At 37.5% G+C, this 17962-nt stretch overlaps 1 protein-coding gene across 1 annotated transcript in view; it reads right to left on the bottom strand.

Moving 5' to 3' along the window:
- XPR1 (xenotropic and polytropic retrovirus receptor 1) overlaps positions 1 to 17609 on the bottom strand; it is a 206754-nt gene extending 189145 nt beyond the window's left edge. Inside the window, exon 1 of the mRNA XM_039249309.1 lies at positions 17378 to 17609. Within this exon, the coding sequence (XP_039105240.1) occupies positions 17378 to 17446 (69 nt within the window). The 5' untranslated portion in view covers positions 17447 to 17609. The remainder of the gene's footprint in view (positions 1 to 17377) is intronic.
- Between the last annotated feature and the right edge of the window lie 353 nt (positions 17610 to 17962).

Genomic DNA, 17962 nt, shown 5'->3' with positions numbered 1-17962 from the left:
TTATTTCCAAAACTTTCCTACCATTAGATTTTTATATGAGGTGTGGGACCTAACCTCTGAGATGATTCCTTCTAAAAATTCCTGCCTCCTAGTAGTAATGTTCCTGTGCAACCCTTCCCATACAAAATAGAGCTGACCTATATAACCAATAGAATATTGCATAAATGACAGAATACTGTTTCCAAGACTAAGTCCTAAAAGACACCGTGGTTCTCCTTTTACTCTCTCTTGGATTACCCACTTTGGGGGAAGCCAGCCTTAAAAAAAAAAAAAGAAGAAGAAGAAAAAAAAAAAAGGGAAGCAGCCCTATGGTGAGTTCTGAGTGGTAAAGAACTGAGGCCTTCTGAAAAAAAGCACAAATCTGCAAACCGTCAAAGTGAGCTATCCTCGAATTAGACCCTCAGCCCCAGTCAAGCCTTGAGATGACTGCAACCCCAGCTGACATCTTGACTGCAACTTCACACAATACCCTGAGCCAGAACAACCCAGTTAAGCTGCTTCCAAACTCCCGACACACAGAAACAGCATGAGATAAATGTTTATAATTGTTTTAAGCTACTAAGTTTTGGGGTGATTTTGTATATAATTATCTGTTAATTAATAGATAATTAATACATGAGGTAGATTTGAAAAACAATTTTATATCACACAACATACACGTTATTAGATCATACCAACATCTTCTGTTCATCTTGATCAAAGTAGCTAAGATTCTTACCCCTATACATATACAAAATAATGGAAAGAAAAATTATGACAATTTCAAGTAACTGATTTATTTAGCAATAATAAGTAAAACTGCATTCCCATATATCAAAGCCACCAACATTGTAATTTAACTTACACTGAATGCCCTTGAGAAGTCATACAGCCACATTTCCAAGCTGAACCAGGTCTGACAGAATAAATCAGCATCTTTCTTGTCTAAGGATACTATTCTGATGATAAAATAAGGCTGATAACAAAAGCTCTCTTCTAACTAATTAAAACTATATGGCTTATTCTTACATTTATTGTGGTAACAGCTGTAAATTCTGAGAGCAGAGAACAACCTCACCTCAGTTTTTATAGGCCACAGCATCTAGCGCAGTACAAATTTAAAATATACTGGTACATTTCACAGAGTTTGTAACACAAAACCTAAATATCTGAATCAGCACATCAGTTAATTCTGTTAAGTGTTAGCTATTATTTTTATTGAACTCTTTTATAGCAGTTCTGGTTTCACGAACTATCAAAATGCAAAGTCCTTCCTTAGTTTTCTCAATTTTCATTATCTTTTATCTCTACACAAAATTCAAACCATTTTCATTTACTAGATGAAAAGCTCTTAATGCTTTTGGCTTCCAGCTCTTAAACATGTAAGTTTTACATAGGTTGGTAAAACATGTTAGCTTTCTGCCCAAAAATAATAGTTTTCACAACATAAAATTCTCACTTTGCTCTTAGTAACAGTTTGCCAGTTTAACTGAACAAAAACAAAAAGGAATCCAAAAGCTCTGCAGCACTGCAATACTGTCTCTGACGTCTATAAAAATTATTAAAAAAAATTTTTTTTAAGTAATCTCAACACCCAATGTGGGGCTCGAACTTACGACCCCAAAATTAAGAGTAGCGTGGTGTTCCAAGTGAGCCAGCTAGACAGCCCAAAAATGGTTTCTAATCTATGGGTCTCAGACCACTTCACAGCTCCAATTTCAATATCACAAAACCTTAATAAATTGGGTATCTTCTGCAGGCTGAATAACATTTCCAACAAAAAATACTACTAATCAAAATTTTTGTACTTAATGAAATACTACCATATTTCATGGAGTCTAAGACACCATCAATTGTTAAAGCACACCATTATTTTATGAATCATTAAGAAAGAAAAGCATTACCAATTAAACTATGACATCTGTAAAATGAATCCCGATTTCAAAGGTGCTGGAATGTGAAACAAGGGAGTGTGCATCCTAGACTATGAAATACAGTAATTCATTTTGTTAAAAGGTAGTTTCTCAGGCAATGAATTCTTTTTTACTTTTCAGTTTATTTATTTTGAGAGAGAAGGAGAGAAAAGGCAAGTGGAGGGAGAAGCAGAGAGAGGGAGAGAGAGAATCCCAAGCAGGCTCCATGCTGTCAGCACAGAGCCCCATGTGGGGTTCAATCTCACAAACCCTGAGATTATGACCTGACTGACATCAAGAGTGGACAACTAACCAACTGAGCCACCCTGGCTCAGCAATGGATTCTACAAGCCCAGCTACTATCATTTCATTTCCAAGAAATTTCAAGACATTGAAAGAGAGTCTTCTTAGATTAAGTACTAACACCCTAAAATGTCTATTGAATAAATGAGTAAACGTTACTTCAGAGGCTTATTTTTAATGATAGAAATTAACAGCTATACTTTACTGAAGAGTATCTTCTATAGATCAGGCCCTTGTTGGCACTTTCATATATTACTACATATATTTTCATAATAACTTGAAAATTAAGTATTATCCTCATTTTACACACAAGAAAACTGAAGTTCAGATAAATCACTTTGTAAAGGTCTCACAGACAATAAATGAGGAAAATGCAATTAAGTCAGTAATTTAGATAGAATTAAAGCTACTTTCTCTACTGCCTTCATATATGAACCAATCTCATAAATCCACACAAAGAACCTTTTGCTTTATCCTACTTGTTCCTCAAAGTTCTTATTTTCCTCACTCTATTAGTAGCCAAATTTCTCAAATGGTACATACATACGTGTTGTCTAAATGACTTTAACCTCTTGAAACCTGGAAGATAGTTTGCAAAAGACAATTTACATTCAGAATCCACAAATAAGCTCCCATTGTCACATCCAAAGCCTTTTTTTTTTTTTAATATTTCTTTTTGAGAGAGGGAGAGAAGGAGAGGGATTCACAGAGCAGGGGAGGGGCAGAGAGAGAGGGAGACACACAATCTGAAGTAGGCTCCAGGCTCTGGACCTGGAGTAGGTTCTCAGACTCACAGACCGCAAGATCATAACCTGAGCTGAAGTCAGACACTTAACTGACTGAGCCACCCAGCCTCCCCTCCAAGGCCTATTCTTAATTCTCATTCTTACTGACCTGTTTACAGAATGTATCACTGCTAATAATCCATTTATCTCTACAACTCGAGTTTTGTGACCATGTACTTTTCCAAGATTTCTTCTATTTGAGTCTTTATTTTTTTTACCTTACATACTATCTCTTAGTGAATACTTTAATTACTATCTCAATTATAATAATCTTATCTCTTAATACCATTTTTCAAATCCTAGGTCTTTTTCAACACATAGATATTTCACACATGAAATAAGCATATTTAAGATCTAATTTCATGAGTTTACTATTCCCAAAGGTAGCTATTCTCTATCAGTTTCCTTAGGTTTAAAACTTTATACTGAATTCTTCCCTCCTTTACCCACTATAAAATGCATAAATATTAAAGCACCTACATTAAAAATCACTGTGCTAAGCACTAAAAAGTGATGCATTAAAAAGTGTTTAATAGTATTACTTTATCTCTACCAATGATATTTTTATTTAATTCCAAATATTAATGATAACAAAATGTTCCAACTACTAAAATATTGTGTATGTTTGCAAATTACACCATTTGGAAGGAGGTTGTTACTTTAATAGGATATTCTGTGTTTAACAGAGCAGATTCAAAAATATGCATTAAATTATTATTAATAATCATTGATATCATAGCATTAAAAAATTTTAATCATTGTCATTAAAGCTGGTTAAACAATGGTTTATTAAGTGTTCCTTCCATAAAACCCACCATATTAAGTAATACTGCCTCTAAAATGAAAGAAAAGGGAGAATTTCAAAATATTGCCTTTGATCATTCCTTCCCCCAAAATATTTTTTTTCTCTGACACTGTATGCTTATAAATCAATTATACTAAGGCTTCACAACAAAAGAGTGAAAGAAAAAAAAAATACCAAGTTTCTTCCCACTTTTTCTTCTATCCCAAAAACTAAAAACCTTTCAAAAATGTTTAAATTAATCTTTTTATTTCAGCAAAAATCATCAACAAGTAATAACAAAAACTTTATGTTCTATGAAATACCAGGCTTTTTTAAAAAGATGAAATTCTTTCATCTACCATTTGTCCAATAATTTAATGAATAATATCTAAGTTGTTTTTTCCCAATTAGAGTTTTCACTGATTCCCTTCCCCAAGTTGTCTCAAGAATAAATAAATCAGAGGGCACGTGGGTGGCCCAGTCCGTTGAGTGACTGGCTCCTGATTTTGGTTCAGGTCATGATCCCATAGCTGTAAGATTGAGCCCCATGTGGGACTCCGCACTAGGCATGGAGCCTGCTTAATATTCTTTTACTCCCTCTCCCCCTGCCCCTCCCCCTCAATAAACAGAGAGAGAGATAGATAGATAGATAGATAGATAGATGACAGATAGATAGATAGATAGATAGATAAAAACAAAAATTAAACGAATAAATAAGTCAACTAGGACCCTCCTCAACTGTTAGTTTCAAACCACTAGAGATAAATATGTAATAATGGCAAATATACATACAACACTTACTACCCACAGTATTATTATTTACCATATACACGTCCTAAGTGCTTTCCAATTATAAAGTCAGTTCAGTAGGCATTATTATCAAGTCCAATTTAAGAATGAGAATACTGTAACACAGAAAACCTAAATGACTTACCCAAGCTTACAGGGTTATTATAACTTCAATTTCAATGGTCTCTAAAGCAATGTACTTCCTATAATTTCTCTATCTATCAAGAACTGAACTATTGAAAGTCCATGATACTGACCAAAAAATTCTAGAGAAAACATTTTCTAGTAAATATCTAATGGCAGTATACTTTGAGGTACTTCTATTTCAAAACTCATATTTCAAATAAATATATTCAACTCAAAAAGAAATGTTTACAAAAAAGATGTATGAACTCCTTGATTAGAAGTGGTAACTCACCTGCTCATCAACACCTTTGTGACCTGCTATTATAAAAATATTTGAAAAACAAGGGAGAGAATATATCTCAATTTCATTATCACTGATCACATTTGAGTTTATTCCACAAAACTAAAAAAAGGGCTAAATCTCCATTCACTGACTAAACAAAAGAATAAGAAAACTCTACATTGATATCAAAGTAATTTATTTCTAGAGCTCTGTGGGGACAAACATGAACTTTTCTTACTTTCTCCATTCATTCTTCAACCATGCTCTTATGAATCTCTTTCTCAACCTTTAATGACATCCCAGATAGATCCCATGGCCTTTTGGTCCCTTTCAGTTATTTAAAAAAGAGGTTGCTCGGGGTGCCTGGGCGACTCACTCAGTTAAGCATCTGACTCGATTTCAGCTCAGGTCATGAGATCATGCATCATGCACAGAGCCCACTTAGAATTCTCTCTCCCTCTCTCTGCCCATTCCACGCCACTTGCTCTCGCTCTCGCTCTCTCTCAAAAAAAAAAAAAAATCAAAAATTTAAAAAATTTAAAAATTGCTAAATATGATAGACACTGCCAGATGCTCACTGTTGACAGGTATCTACTACTCTGCCTGACATATACACAGTAAGCATTAAGTAAATATATATGATTACTATCAAACGTCATCAAATCTAAGATGTCACCAATAGTAATATACACTATTGTTTTATGCGCTTCTAAAGATGAAAAATGTATCTGCAAATTAATCTATGACACAGCATTAATTATTATATATATCCTGATTTTGATATTAAAATATAGGGAAAAATAAACACTAAAATTGATTAATTAAGCTGCTGATTCAAGCCCTCAATATTTTTGGCTATACTGTTTGCTTTTCCTGTCTTTGGTCTTATTCTCTCCAATGCATCTTCCAAGATCTAAATTACACATCTCACTTTGCACTGATCTCTCTCCACTAACCTTTTCTTTAAAATCCTTGATGTTTCACACCCATGAAGTGTTTAAACTCAGCAAGGTACGCATCCCTTCACCCCTTGATCCCTCCCAGTCCACCCTTCTAACCTCACTCCATTAGTTCTCTAACATATCCACTAACCCAGATTTCATTAATATGGTTGGATACTTCCACCTATTTATGCCTTTGCTCAATATTATTCTATTTGCCTAGATTACCTCCAGTGTAGAGCCTGCTTGAGATTCTCTCTCCCTTTCCCTCTGCCCCTCCCCTGCTCATGCGCTCTCTCTCTCTCTCAAAAATTTAAAAACAAAAAAATTTTAAGTTTATACAGCAGTGATATGACTCAGCAATGTGCATTAGTGAGCAGGAAGCCAATATTCTTATCCTAGGCTCTCCTATCAGCTAGTTTCAAGACTCTGACCACAAAATCTTGGCCTCTCTAACCCTCAATTTATTCATCTATAAAACAGAGGCTGAGAAGGTCTTTTTCAACTCTAAAACTAATTCTAGTATTAGATATTAAATTTTCATTAGAAAACTGAAAAGAACTAAAAGTAGATATCCACTAAAAACTCCAACAACTCACTCAAGCTATTTGGTCATACTTAAGAATACACATGTGAATTTCACCTCAATTAAAAAAAAAATACAGACAGGGTCTATAACTTAAATAAATAATGTCTAATTTACAAGTGACCAGGGAATTTATTTCAAAACCACATGACTGCTCCTGCATGGTTTCCTTACTACATATAAAAAAGTTAAGGACAATTTTTAATATAAATATTAATGTTTAACATTAACTCATTAATTATTGATATAAATATCACAGATAATAGGAGTAATAGCTAAAATCAACAAAGCCATTTTCCAAGAAAACCTGAACTGGACAAGCCCAGAGTGACAAGCTTTAAGGCTCAGTTTACACAACACTAATACCATTGAGTTCTACAGGAGAAATAGTTTTTATAGCAAATAACTAGCTCTTACTATGTGCCAGCCATTGTTCTAAGCACTTTCTATATTTTAACTCCTTTAATCCTCCCAAAGACCTGTAACTACTATTATTATCCCTATTTTACAGATGAGGAAACTGAGGCACAGAGAGGTTAAGTGACTTGCCTGAGGTCTCTCATCTAGTAAACTGTGGAGCTGGAATATGAACTATGCCGTATGGTTTAGAGTTTGTTCTCTAAGCATTCTGAACACAGCAGCACATAAGACAAAATAATAAGCAATAAAATGAATCACAGTAATTGTGTTAACTCAGCCACTAACCAAGTAATGTAACCTTGAATCACTTAACCTCTCTAAACCTCATTTCCCATTTAAGTAAAAAAAAGGAATTGTGCTAAATAATCTCTGAAATTCCTTACAGGTCTAATTAACATTCCAGGATCTATGATCTAGAAGCCAAATGCCACAACTGCAGCATACAACAGCTATGCCGACTTCATCTTTCTCTTATCTCTAATACTTTATCGTTTTCTTATGGCCTCATCTTCATAAGGTCCTCTATTTACCAGCTGTCTATCTAATAACAGTTACACTGATAATTTTGAAGAAAATATAAATTAACTCTGACCTCCAGACCACACCCCACTACCTCCAAACCATGCAGACTGAGACCTAGGACTAAAAACGGACCAGCCATTATTTTAGCAGGTGCTCAAGAAAAGGTCAGACCACACCAAACCATACATATGTATAAATAAAAGAATTTATTTGTTTTTCATAAGGTCATAATAAGAATTAAAAGAAGGCTACCTACAATTAGCAGTATCAACATAATCAATTACTCAATGGCTCTAAGACTCAATTTCCCCTATAAACAGAGAGGAATGGCTATTTAAATGGCTTGCTAATAAAGAGAAAATATTTTTAAAATACTTACCACAGTAAGCACTCAAAAAATAACAGCTGCTATTACTTACAATTCTTGTATAAAACCAAGAGCTCTAGGGGCACCTGAGTGGCTCAGTTGGTTGAGTGTCCCACTCTTGATTTCGGCTCAGGTCATGATCCCAGGATCATGGGATTGGGCCCCGCGTCGGGCTCTCCATGCTTAAAATTCTCTCTCTCTCTCTCTCTCTCTCTCCCCCTTTGTCCTTCTCTCTCTCTCTCTAAAATAACATTTTTTTAAAAAGCATGAGCTCTAATGTACAACAGATTCAATTTCAAATTCAAATTCTGGCTCTACTACTTGCTAGGTATATAGCCATGAACAAATTGATTAATCTAAAATGAAAATAATAAATTATCTATCTTGTAAAATTGTGAAGATTAAATGAGATTATCCCATGTAAAGCAGCTGACACTGGGCTCCTAACTGCTTGATAAACGCCAATTCCATTCTCCTTAACGACAAGCTGACCACACATCAACTAATTCAATTCAAAGAAAACAGAATGGAATTGGGAATCCCAAAGAAGCCAACTTTTTTTCCCCTTAACATCCTTTGCAGTGGGGGGAATACCTGAGAATTCTCATTCGAGAGATTCCCTTAGTCCCCTGTGTGCTTCCTAAAACTGGAGGACTTTTTCTCAGCCCATCTTTGAATCTTCTGAAAGGAGTCCTGTGCTCTAAGGCGGTAACTCTCAAACCCTTTCAGGAAGGGGTGCCTGGCTGGCTCATTCAGAAGACCATGCAACTCTTGCCTTAGGGTCGTGAGTTTGAGTCCCATATTAGGTATAGAGATTACTTAAGTAAATAAACTTAGAAAAACTTAAAAAAAAAAAAAAAAAAAGAGGTGCGCCTGCATGGCTCGGTCAGGTAAGCGTCCAACTCTTGATTTCAACTCAGGTCATGATCTCAGACTGGTGAGATCAGCTCTGCACTGGGTGTGGAGCCTGCTTAAGATTCTCTTTCTCTCTCTCTCTCTCTCTGCCCCTCCCCTGCTTACATGCTTGCACACGTGTTCTCCTTCTCTCTCAACAAAAAAAAAAAAAAAGAGAAACAAACAAACAAACCCTTTCAGGGAGCCCAAAAGATCCAAATTCTTTTTTTAATAACACTACAAAACTTCATTTGTCCTTTTCATTCTCATTCTTCCACAAGTAAACAGTGGAGTTTTCCAGAGGCTATATGAAGTGTGAAAACATATTCCTAGTAGAAGGTGAGCTTGTTAAACTCCTGTGTTTCTCACTTTTAATTTCTAATATAGCATATATCAGTAGACACTGGAATCCTCTATAATTTTTAGGAGTTTCAAGTGGTCCCAAGATCAAAAAGTTTAAGAACCAGTGCTTTAAGATACAGAAAAAGCCTACAAAGCACATGCATTACTCTGAACTGCAACTTTACCAATTTAGCCTAAGTAAGTCACACAATAATCTAAAAACTTCCCACTTTCCTGAATGATTACATTTCAGCCCTTCAATCTTCAAAACAATCTCTTGCTCTCTCATCATTTATGAATAGACACAACGATGTCTAAGGACTTATATTTCCTCATTCTTAGTCTACAGTCTTTGTAAATACGGCAGGTCACCCTCAATAAATAAGAGAAGACTATATTTGCTTAATCAATATATTGTCCTCTTGTTACAGAGCATATGAAGTTGTAAGTTATGTTTACAGCTGGTTAATTATACTTTCCTCTGACCTCTAATAAATGAACATCTTTTTAAGAATTTTCAGATCAGTCCTTATAGCCACACCTGCATGATGACAGGATGAAATAGGTACCTAAATATGTTCCTAGAAACAAATTAGATGGAAAGGTATATAACAAAAAACATTCAAAAGTTCAAAAAGCTAAGGAGAAAATCTTCTATGTCATTTACAAGTGACCCAAATTTATAACAATTTTCCAAGTCCTCAATCTGCAATCTTTCCTTTCTATACCATTTTTAATTCTGAAACACCACACTGACTGAAATATAAAGCCAAAACCAGAGGTGCCTGCATGGCTCAGTCAATTAAGCATCCGACTTTGGCTAGGTCATAATCTCATAGTCTGTGAGTTCAAGCCCCACATCAGGCTCTATGCAGTCATGACAGCTCAGAGACTGGAGCCTGCTTCAGATTCTGTGTCTCCCTCTCTCTCTGCTCCTCCCCAACTTGTGCACATGCGTGCTCTCTCTCCCTCTCTCAAAAAATAAACATTTAAAAATTAAACAAAAACAAAAACTACTACTGTTTTTTTCTATTCTTTAAAGAATTTATTTATGGGGGAGGGGGCTGAGAGAGAAAGGCAGACAGAGAATCCCAAGCAGGCTCCACAATGCCAGCACAGAACCTAACTTTGAGCTCAGTCTCATGAGCTATCAGATTGTGTGTGACCTGAGCCAAAATTAAGAGTGAGATGCTTAACAACAGAGCCACCCAGGCACCCCATTTTTTCTATTTTTAATGAAAGAGCTAGAATTTCAGGACAAATCTATCAACCTACAGCAAATAGGAGAACCCCTATAAATAGTTGTTGGAATGAATGGATAATTTAAGGCATTTGTTCATGAGCTCTACTTGGCTTCTTTCAGCATTTACTAGGTAAGAGGAATATGTGAAAAAGCAAATACAAATGGGTAAGAACTCTAGTGAATTTTGACACTCTCTCAATTGCAAAGGCTAGTTCAATACCAGACAATCCACAAACCAGCTTTGGTTAAGCTGTACAACTTGAATAGAGTCTTCCGAACCTTTTTTTTATATCATATCCCTATCAAAAACAAAAACAAAAACTTAACTATGTACCTCCTCCAGTATATGTTTGTTTATTGATAAATTATATCCTTCTACAACTGTATACATAATAAAACACAGAATTTTTAAAGTTTCTTTTTTAAAAACATTTTTTAAATATTTATTTGTTTCTGAGACAGAGAAAGACCAAACACGAGCAGGGGAGAGGCAGAGAAAGAGGGAGACACAGAATCCAAAACAAGCTCCAAGCTCTGAGCTGTCAGCAAAGAGCCTGACATGGGGTTCGAGCTCAGGAATGGCAAGATCATGACCTAAGCTGAGGTTGAACACTCAACTGAGCCACCCAGGCACCCCTAAATAGTTTCTAAAAGATAAGACAATGATAAATAGTTTTTAATCTTTCGTTTATAAATAGTGCAAAAATATTTTTACCCTAAGAGATTATCAATAACAATACTTTTAGAGAACATAACTGAAAAGCTTCATTATTTTTAAAAATCTAAGTTCAACATTTTGTGATATAGTATTTCAAAGGTCTAGTTTAAACTTCAGAAATTAGTTGATTGTGAAGCTTAATTATAATCTATAAATTGAAAAACAAACTTCACAAAGGCAGAATATTCTTAACACATAATATATGTTTATGGTGAAGTTCACTGTGGCAGAGAGTGGATGTAAAATCTTTTTTAGGTGTGCCTGGGTGGCTCAGTCAGTTAAGCGTTAGACTCTTGATTTCAGCTCAGGTCATGATTTCAGGGTTTGTGAGACTGAGCCCCACATCAGGCTCCGTACTGATAGTGCGAAGACTGCTTGGGATTCTCTCTCTCTCTCCCTCTCTCTCTGTCCCTCCCGTGCTCGCTCTCCAAATAAATAAACAAATAAATTTTTTTTAAAATCTTATTTCAAAGAATTATCTTAATTATTTTGAATTTTGGGGGCAAACCTCTTGTCAGATTTATTAGAAGTACGACTGTTTTCCTCTATAATCTGGCTAACCAAAAGCTAGTACTAGAAGTACAACTGTCAGCTCTACCATTTTTTTTCTTCACATGTGCTTGCTTTAGTCTTATTATTGTTGAGGCTTCTTTACAGAAGTCTTTTTCTTTTTTAAGTTTATTTATTAACTTTAAGAGAGAGAGAGAGTGCAAGCAGGGTAGGGGCAAAGAGAAGGGGGAGGGAAAGAGAATACCAAGCAAGCTCCATGCTCTCAGTGCAGAGCCGGATGCAGGGCTTGAACTCATGAATCAGGAGAACATGACCTGAGCCAAAATCAAGACTCAGACGCTTAACCGACTGAGCCACCCAGGCACCCCTGTAGGAGTCTTTTTAAGTCCTATCTATTTTATAAGAGTTAGTTTAGTAAAAACTAGGTAATATCTGTAAATTCTACACACCCATAAACTAGAATAATGCTATTTGCTGAAAGTGAACACACAAGTAAGAAAGCTATTAGCAATCCTTCTCTTTTTCTCAGAACATCTGCTAACCAGGCCATCGAATTGATCCATTTATTAAACATTAGTAAAATTGTATTTCTTTTTGTCTTATACATAAAAACTAATATAACTAACAGTTCTAATATTATCTTCTCTTACTTCATGGGAGTTTTGGGTACGCTCCTTCAGGGGCTGTGACGCAAATATACTTAAAACCCCTAGCCAGCACAACTCAACCAGTCTCTCAAATGCTTTCCAGATTAGGACTGGATTTGAAGCCAGGACTAATTTTCCATGGTCACCCCAGGTCAAAGAAGATTCTTAGGTTCTTATGATCTGGGCCTTCACCCAAAAGCTGATCCAAAACCAACCTTCAGGGATGGATGGACAAGTATAATCTTTCCAGGATACTCATCCTAACACACTTATTTATACAAATATAATAAAGAGTAGTAATAGGTCCCTCTCTTATATAACATTCATTCACTCATTTAGGAAACAATGGTAAATGCCAGGCATCTTATGAACACAATCATTTACAAGTGTCATCTTAAATATGCTCTACTGTACTTTCATTTGCAGAAGTGCCTGAAAGAAAAAGTGGTTTGTGCCCCATCGGGTGGCCAAACTGGAAATTTCAAACAAGTTCTAGCAAGACAAGTTAACCCTAACTAATCAACATAATACCTTTGGGAAATTGAAGCCTGCAACACAAGCATTCTCATGGGATACTTCTTTAAATGAAAATCACAATAATGTCAGGGCAATGTTTCCTTACAATTGAAAATAGGGATGTACAGTTTATGTATCTCTCCTTTTCCAAATCCTGCAAAAAAAATTAGTCCATGACTATCACCTTTTATTTAAGTTAAATAAAAGTTTCATTGGGTCAGCTTTCCATTCCCAGATTAAAATCTCATCAAAATTTTCTGAAAGAACCTTAATTTAAAAAGATGCTATTAATAGTCCTAAATTTAAGTTCTATCTTCTTCATATGTCAAATATAATTAAGCCATTAAAAAAAACAGAAATGTAAAGCTAGATGGGTCCTCAGAAAATATAGCCCTGTGAGTTTAGAAACCATTAAGTCCAGCTCTCTCACCTTACAAACAAAGAACCTAAAGCCCAGAAAGAGGAAGTAATTTCATCAGGGTCACACAGCTAGGGTGACCTGATTCCCAGTGCTTACACATCTATGCTCAAAGGACTATCTATATGTGATCCTGGACAAATGACTTAACCACTCTCGATCTTTTTTTCCTTATCTGAAAAAACAAAGAGGTAGATGGTGTTCAAATTCCCCTTAAACTCTAAAATCCTGAAATTTAGATACCTCATTATTTTAGCTTATTAAACTACAGTATACACTGGAAAAACTATTCCTAATTCCTGAGAAACCAAAGCAGCACAAGACCCTAGGGATGAAAACACAAGTCAGCAGCCTAAGGCACCAAATATATTTCCTTCTTTTGCTAATATTCTGTAAAATATTAACATGGTCATACTAGTCTATGTGGTTGAAACTGGTCTGTTAATTTTGATTAAACAATTACAGAGCTCTAAAATTGCAATCAGTGATTCTAAATTTTTTTAAGTGCTCTTATAAAGATTTATTGATGTTCTATTTTCTATGCCAAGATTTACACTCAAATAGATTACTGGAAACAGGGATGGTCTCTGCTCATTTGTGTTTATTCTCTATAAAAGCTACTCACAAATGGATCAAATAGATTTTCTTTATATGGTTTCTCCTTATTGCTCTCTTTTATGCTTTATTGTTCTACCTATGAAAATTGAGTTTATGAACTCCACAATTTATTTCTGAATTAGAAACTCTAATAATTTTTAGAGTATTGATGAGTAAATAACATTAATAATAATTTTAACATTCCAAAAAGCAAACACCATTAAAAGTTCAATAAAAAACTATGGGGGTACCTGAATGGCTCAGTTGATTAGGTGGTCTGACTTTGATCCTGACTCAGGTCATGATCTCATGGTTCATGAGTTCAAGCCCCACACTGGGCTCTGTGCTGGCAGCAAGGAGCCTGCCTGGGATTCTCTCCCTCTCTCTCTCTCTGTCTCTGTCTCTCTCTCACGTACACACCATCTCTCTCTCTCAAAATAAATAAATAAACTTAAACAAAAAAGCCTACGAACAGGGTGCCTGGGTGGCTCAGTCAGTTGAGCATCCAATTCTTGATTTCAGTTCAGGTCATGATCCCACATCAGACTCCATGCTAAGCGTGGAACCTGTTTATTAAGATTCTCTTTTGGGGCGCCTGGGTGGCTCAGTCGGTTAAGCGTCCAACTTTGGCTCAGGTCATGATCTCACATTCGTGGGTTTGAGGCCCGCGTTGGGCTCTGTGCTGACAGCTCAGAGCCTGGATGGAGCCTGTCTTCGGAGTCTGTGTCTCCCTCTCTCTCTGACCTTCCCCTGCTCACACGCTCGCTCTCGCTCTCTCTCTCAAAAATAAATAAAACATTAAAAAAATATTTTTAAAGATTCTCTCTCATTTTCTCCGTCTCTACCTCTTCCTGCCCCTCTCCCTGTGCCCCTCTCCCCACTGGCATGCTCTCTCTCTCTTAAACAAACAAAAACCTATGAACCACAATGAACCTTGAAAAGCTCTCTAACCCTATATTCTTATCTTATGGAAAAAGAAAGAGACCTGGAAAGATAAAAAGATTGTCCCCAGGGTCTCATGGCTAACATATATAATAACTAGCATTTATTGTGTGGCCATCTACACACAATAATACACATAATTATAGATGTAAAACAAAATTTTCAGTTTCTATCTAATGTTCTGCTTATTTCTAGTATAATTTAGTGTATATTAAATGTAGTGAAATGACATAAAAATCAAGGAAGCTGAACAGTTCATCATGGTTCACAGCTCTAGAAAGCACCATAGTCTAGACATCAGGAGTAATACCCTAAAATTTCACCACTAGTGCTTGAAAAACAAATTCAAGTGTCTATTGCATTAACAGTGTTTCAAGAGCATGATGTTCATATATGAGAAACTACATGTTACTGCATTGTAAGAAGATTCTTTCTCTAGCAATAGCTAACATCTTTTAGGATGTCATTTTTCCCCAAAGTTTTTAAGTTGCCAAAATGCCTAGACTCTGAAAACTCTTATTTATGCCTCTTTAAATATTTTCAAAGGAACAGCACCAGCTCTTGAGAAACAATATAGCAACACCAACCCCCAACCCTATAAAAAATGCCTTTAATGGCTCCAATTCACAAAGAAAAATGCCCCTTATTTAATTATGCCTACCAAACAATGAGTTTATCTGGGACAGGAGTTAGGTAGTAGGGACTCTGCAGAATAAAATTTCAATTATCCACGATAAATGAATTTTTGTAATTCCTTATAATTGCCCCAGGAAAGATAAGGCAGTCACACATGTGCTGGGGAATTTTGTCCCTCTGTAACCAACCTAGAGTAACCAACCCAACTGGGGTTAGTATCCAAACGGAATATATGAATGAGGAGTCCCAGAATTACTGCGGTTACTCCAGCCACAAAGCTGACATTACAAATCAAGAGGTAATTGCATTTTCAAACTACATCTTATGTTTCCCCTTCCAGCCCCAGCTCTTCCAAATTAATACAATTCTATGAACATTAAGTGCTGTAATACTTAAAATTAATCACAGCATACAACCAGTCACTATTACTTTTGCCCAAATCGAGCCTTCCATACTATATAAAAAGTGGAAGATGTTGCTTCAGCATGCTATTCCTATGCCTCTCTGAAGAACTGGCAGTGGTGCTGAAAATTACTACTACAAGATGAAAGACCAATGCCCTCCTTTCAATAAAAACCATCATCTGGACTCTAGCCAAGGTTTTAAAACTGACCGAATGTTATTAGAAACAATAAATCAGAAACTCCACAGGCTGAAAAGCTAGTCCCTTATTTTATTCTTACAAAATGTAGCCACAAAACACTATAAGAAAATGAAGTGAAAGAAAGCGTCAATAATTCTGGGTGTTTCAATTCTGGCAATAATCAAATACTGTACATTACAAGGTGAATTTATTATACAGTCTTCAAGGTTCTGTTTACCTACATCTCTTTCCCTGTCTTCCCCAATTATTACAACTGCTATATGAAAAATAAACTTGTGCTATTGCCTAAACATCCTATCACTGAACTTAAATAGAAATTAGAGAGCTAAAATATTTTAATTCATAAAATGTAGCTAACATATTTGAGTTCGTATTGATTTTACACTCTTTGTTCCCGCACATACACAGATGTGAATTCCTGGAGGTTACAGATAAGTCTTTCTTTATCCAGGAGCTGAATGGCCAGCTACTGAGAATAACCTATTGCAGTGCTTAAAGCTCTTCAGGTATCTTGCCTTTTGAAAATATACACGGGTTCATTACCTGTACTTTTCCCTATATTAATGTGAGGTTCCTAATCAGTAGCTATTGAATACCCTCCAGGAGACGTTACCAACAGAAACTGGGGAGGGAGGGGGCTATGATATCTACAACACACAGGTATGTCTTAAAAGTACATTGTTTACAATACAGTACTTTTCTCCCTCGCTAACAAAAATTTTAGAAAAGAAAATCTGAAAAATTTAGTTATTCTCTTCTCTACGCTTCTTCCTCTTCCTCCTTCACTTCGTTCCAAAACAACAGGACAGTCAAAACCAGAGATGTGATTACTTTGTATACTTCATGCAATCAGTAAAAAGGCTGTCCCCGTCTTATTAGCAAAACCGAACAGATGATTACAATACGTTTGCATACAGTAACCACTGCATCCGTAATACACATTTAAATCAAATTTCGACCCTGTTACAAAGCCTTTGTCAACAGTGGGCAAGTGGGGAAAAGCGGAAGGGCTCCGTGGAATGAAGAAAATCGCTAAAGGGGCTTATCTCGGAAGAGAAGATTCCTTGGTGAGAGGTGAGCAGAGAGAAACAAAACCTAACCTTGGCGAGGGGGCGCTCGCCCAGGGTGGGGACGAGAGGTCAGAGTGAGTGGGGCGGAGGGGATTAGCGCCGAACGGCCGCGACCCCGGGCTGCCCTCCCACCCCGACCCCCCCACCTGCGGCTCGCCCTCCCACCACTATTCCCCAGCCCCGGCGGAGCTGTGCCCTCCCTCCCGGCCCGCCGCCTGCATATCCGTTACCCCGGCGGCAGCGGGGCTGCGGGGGAGGGGAAGGTCAGCGGGGCCCAGAGGGGGCCAGCCGCGGCGGGGATGCCGCAGTGGCTCCCCGCGGCACCAGGTCAAAGTCCGCCCAGGCGCGGGGAGGCAGCAGGAGCGGAAGGCGGCAGCGGAGGTCTGCACTGGAGACATGGTGGCCCCTCCGAGTCCTCCCACACCCCAGCTGCTGCCGGTACCTCATACTGGATGTATTGCTTCCTCCACTCGGGAGTGATGTGCGCGGAGAGGTGCTCGGCGAACTTCATCCTGCCGTTTCCCCCTCACTCCCACTCCGGTCCAGCAGTTACTGGCGGCGGCGGCGGCGGCGGCAACAGCGACTCCGACTCCTCCCCACATGGGCCCCGGCGCGGCACGGCGCTGCGCTTCTCTCCTCCTCCGCCGCCGCCGAGGTCTCCTCAGAGCCGCCCTCCCGCCATCTTCCTCCTCCTCTCCATAGCCCCGCCCCGCCCCGCCCTCTAGACGTCATCGCCATGGTAACCGCCTACGCCGCACCAACGGAGAGGGAGGGATAGGGGGCGGGGTTTGGGTACATTCCTCGAGGCTCCTCCCCTTCTGGGCCGGACGTGCTGCAGGCACCTCCCCTGACCTCTTCCGTCTGACTCCCGTTGGCCTTACGGCTGCTCTCTACCGCCTGCCTGGGAAGCGGTAGTTTTGTTATTGCAATTAATACTAATACTGTAGCAAGAATAATTCACATCAGACGTTCATATTTGCAAAGAAGTGTGCAAACAGTTTTTTATTTTAATATTTGTTCTTCATAA

Source organism: Hyaena hyaena, unplaced genomic scaffold (assembly GCF_003009895.1).
Source record: "Hyaena hyaena isolate Hyena2069 unplaced genomic scaffold, ASM300989v1 scaffold_337, whole genome shotgun sequence".
Classification (NCBI taxonomy): Eukaryota; Metazoa; Chordata; class Mammalia; order Carnivora; family Hyaenidae; genus Hyaena; species Hyaena hyaena.
Note: the sequence above shows the minus strand (reverse complement) of the source record. Positions and strands in the feature narration are given on the sequence as shown.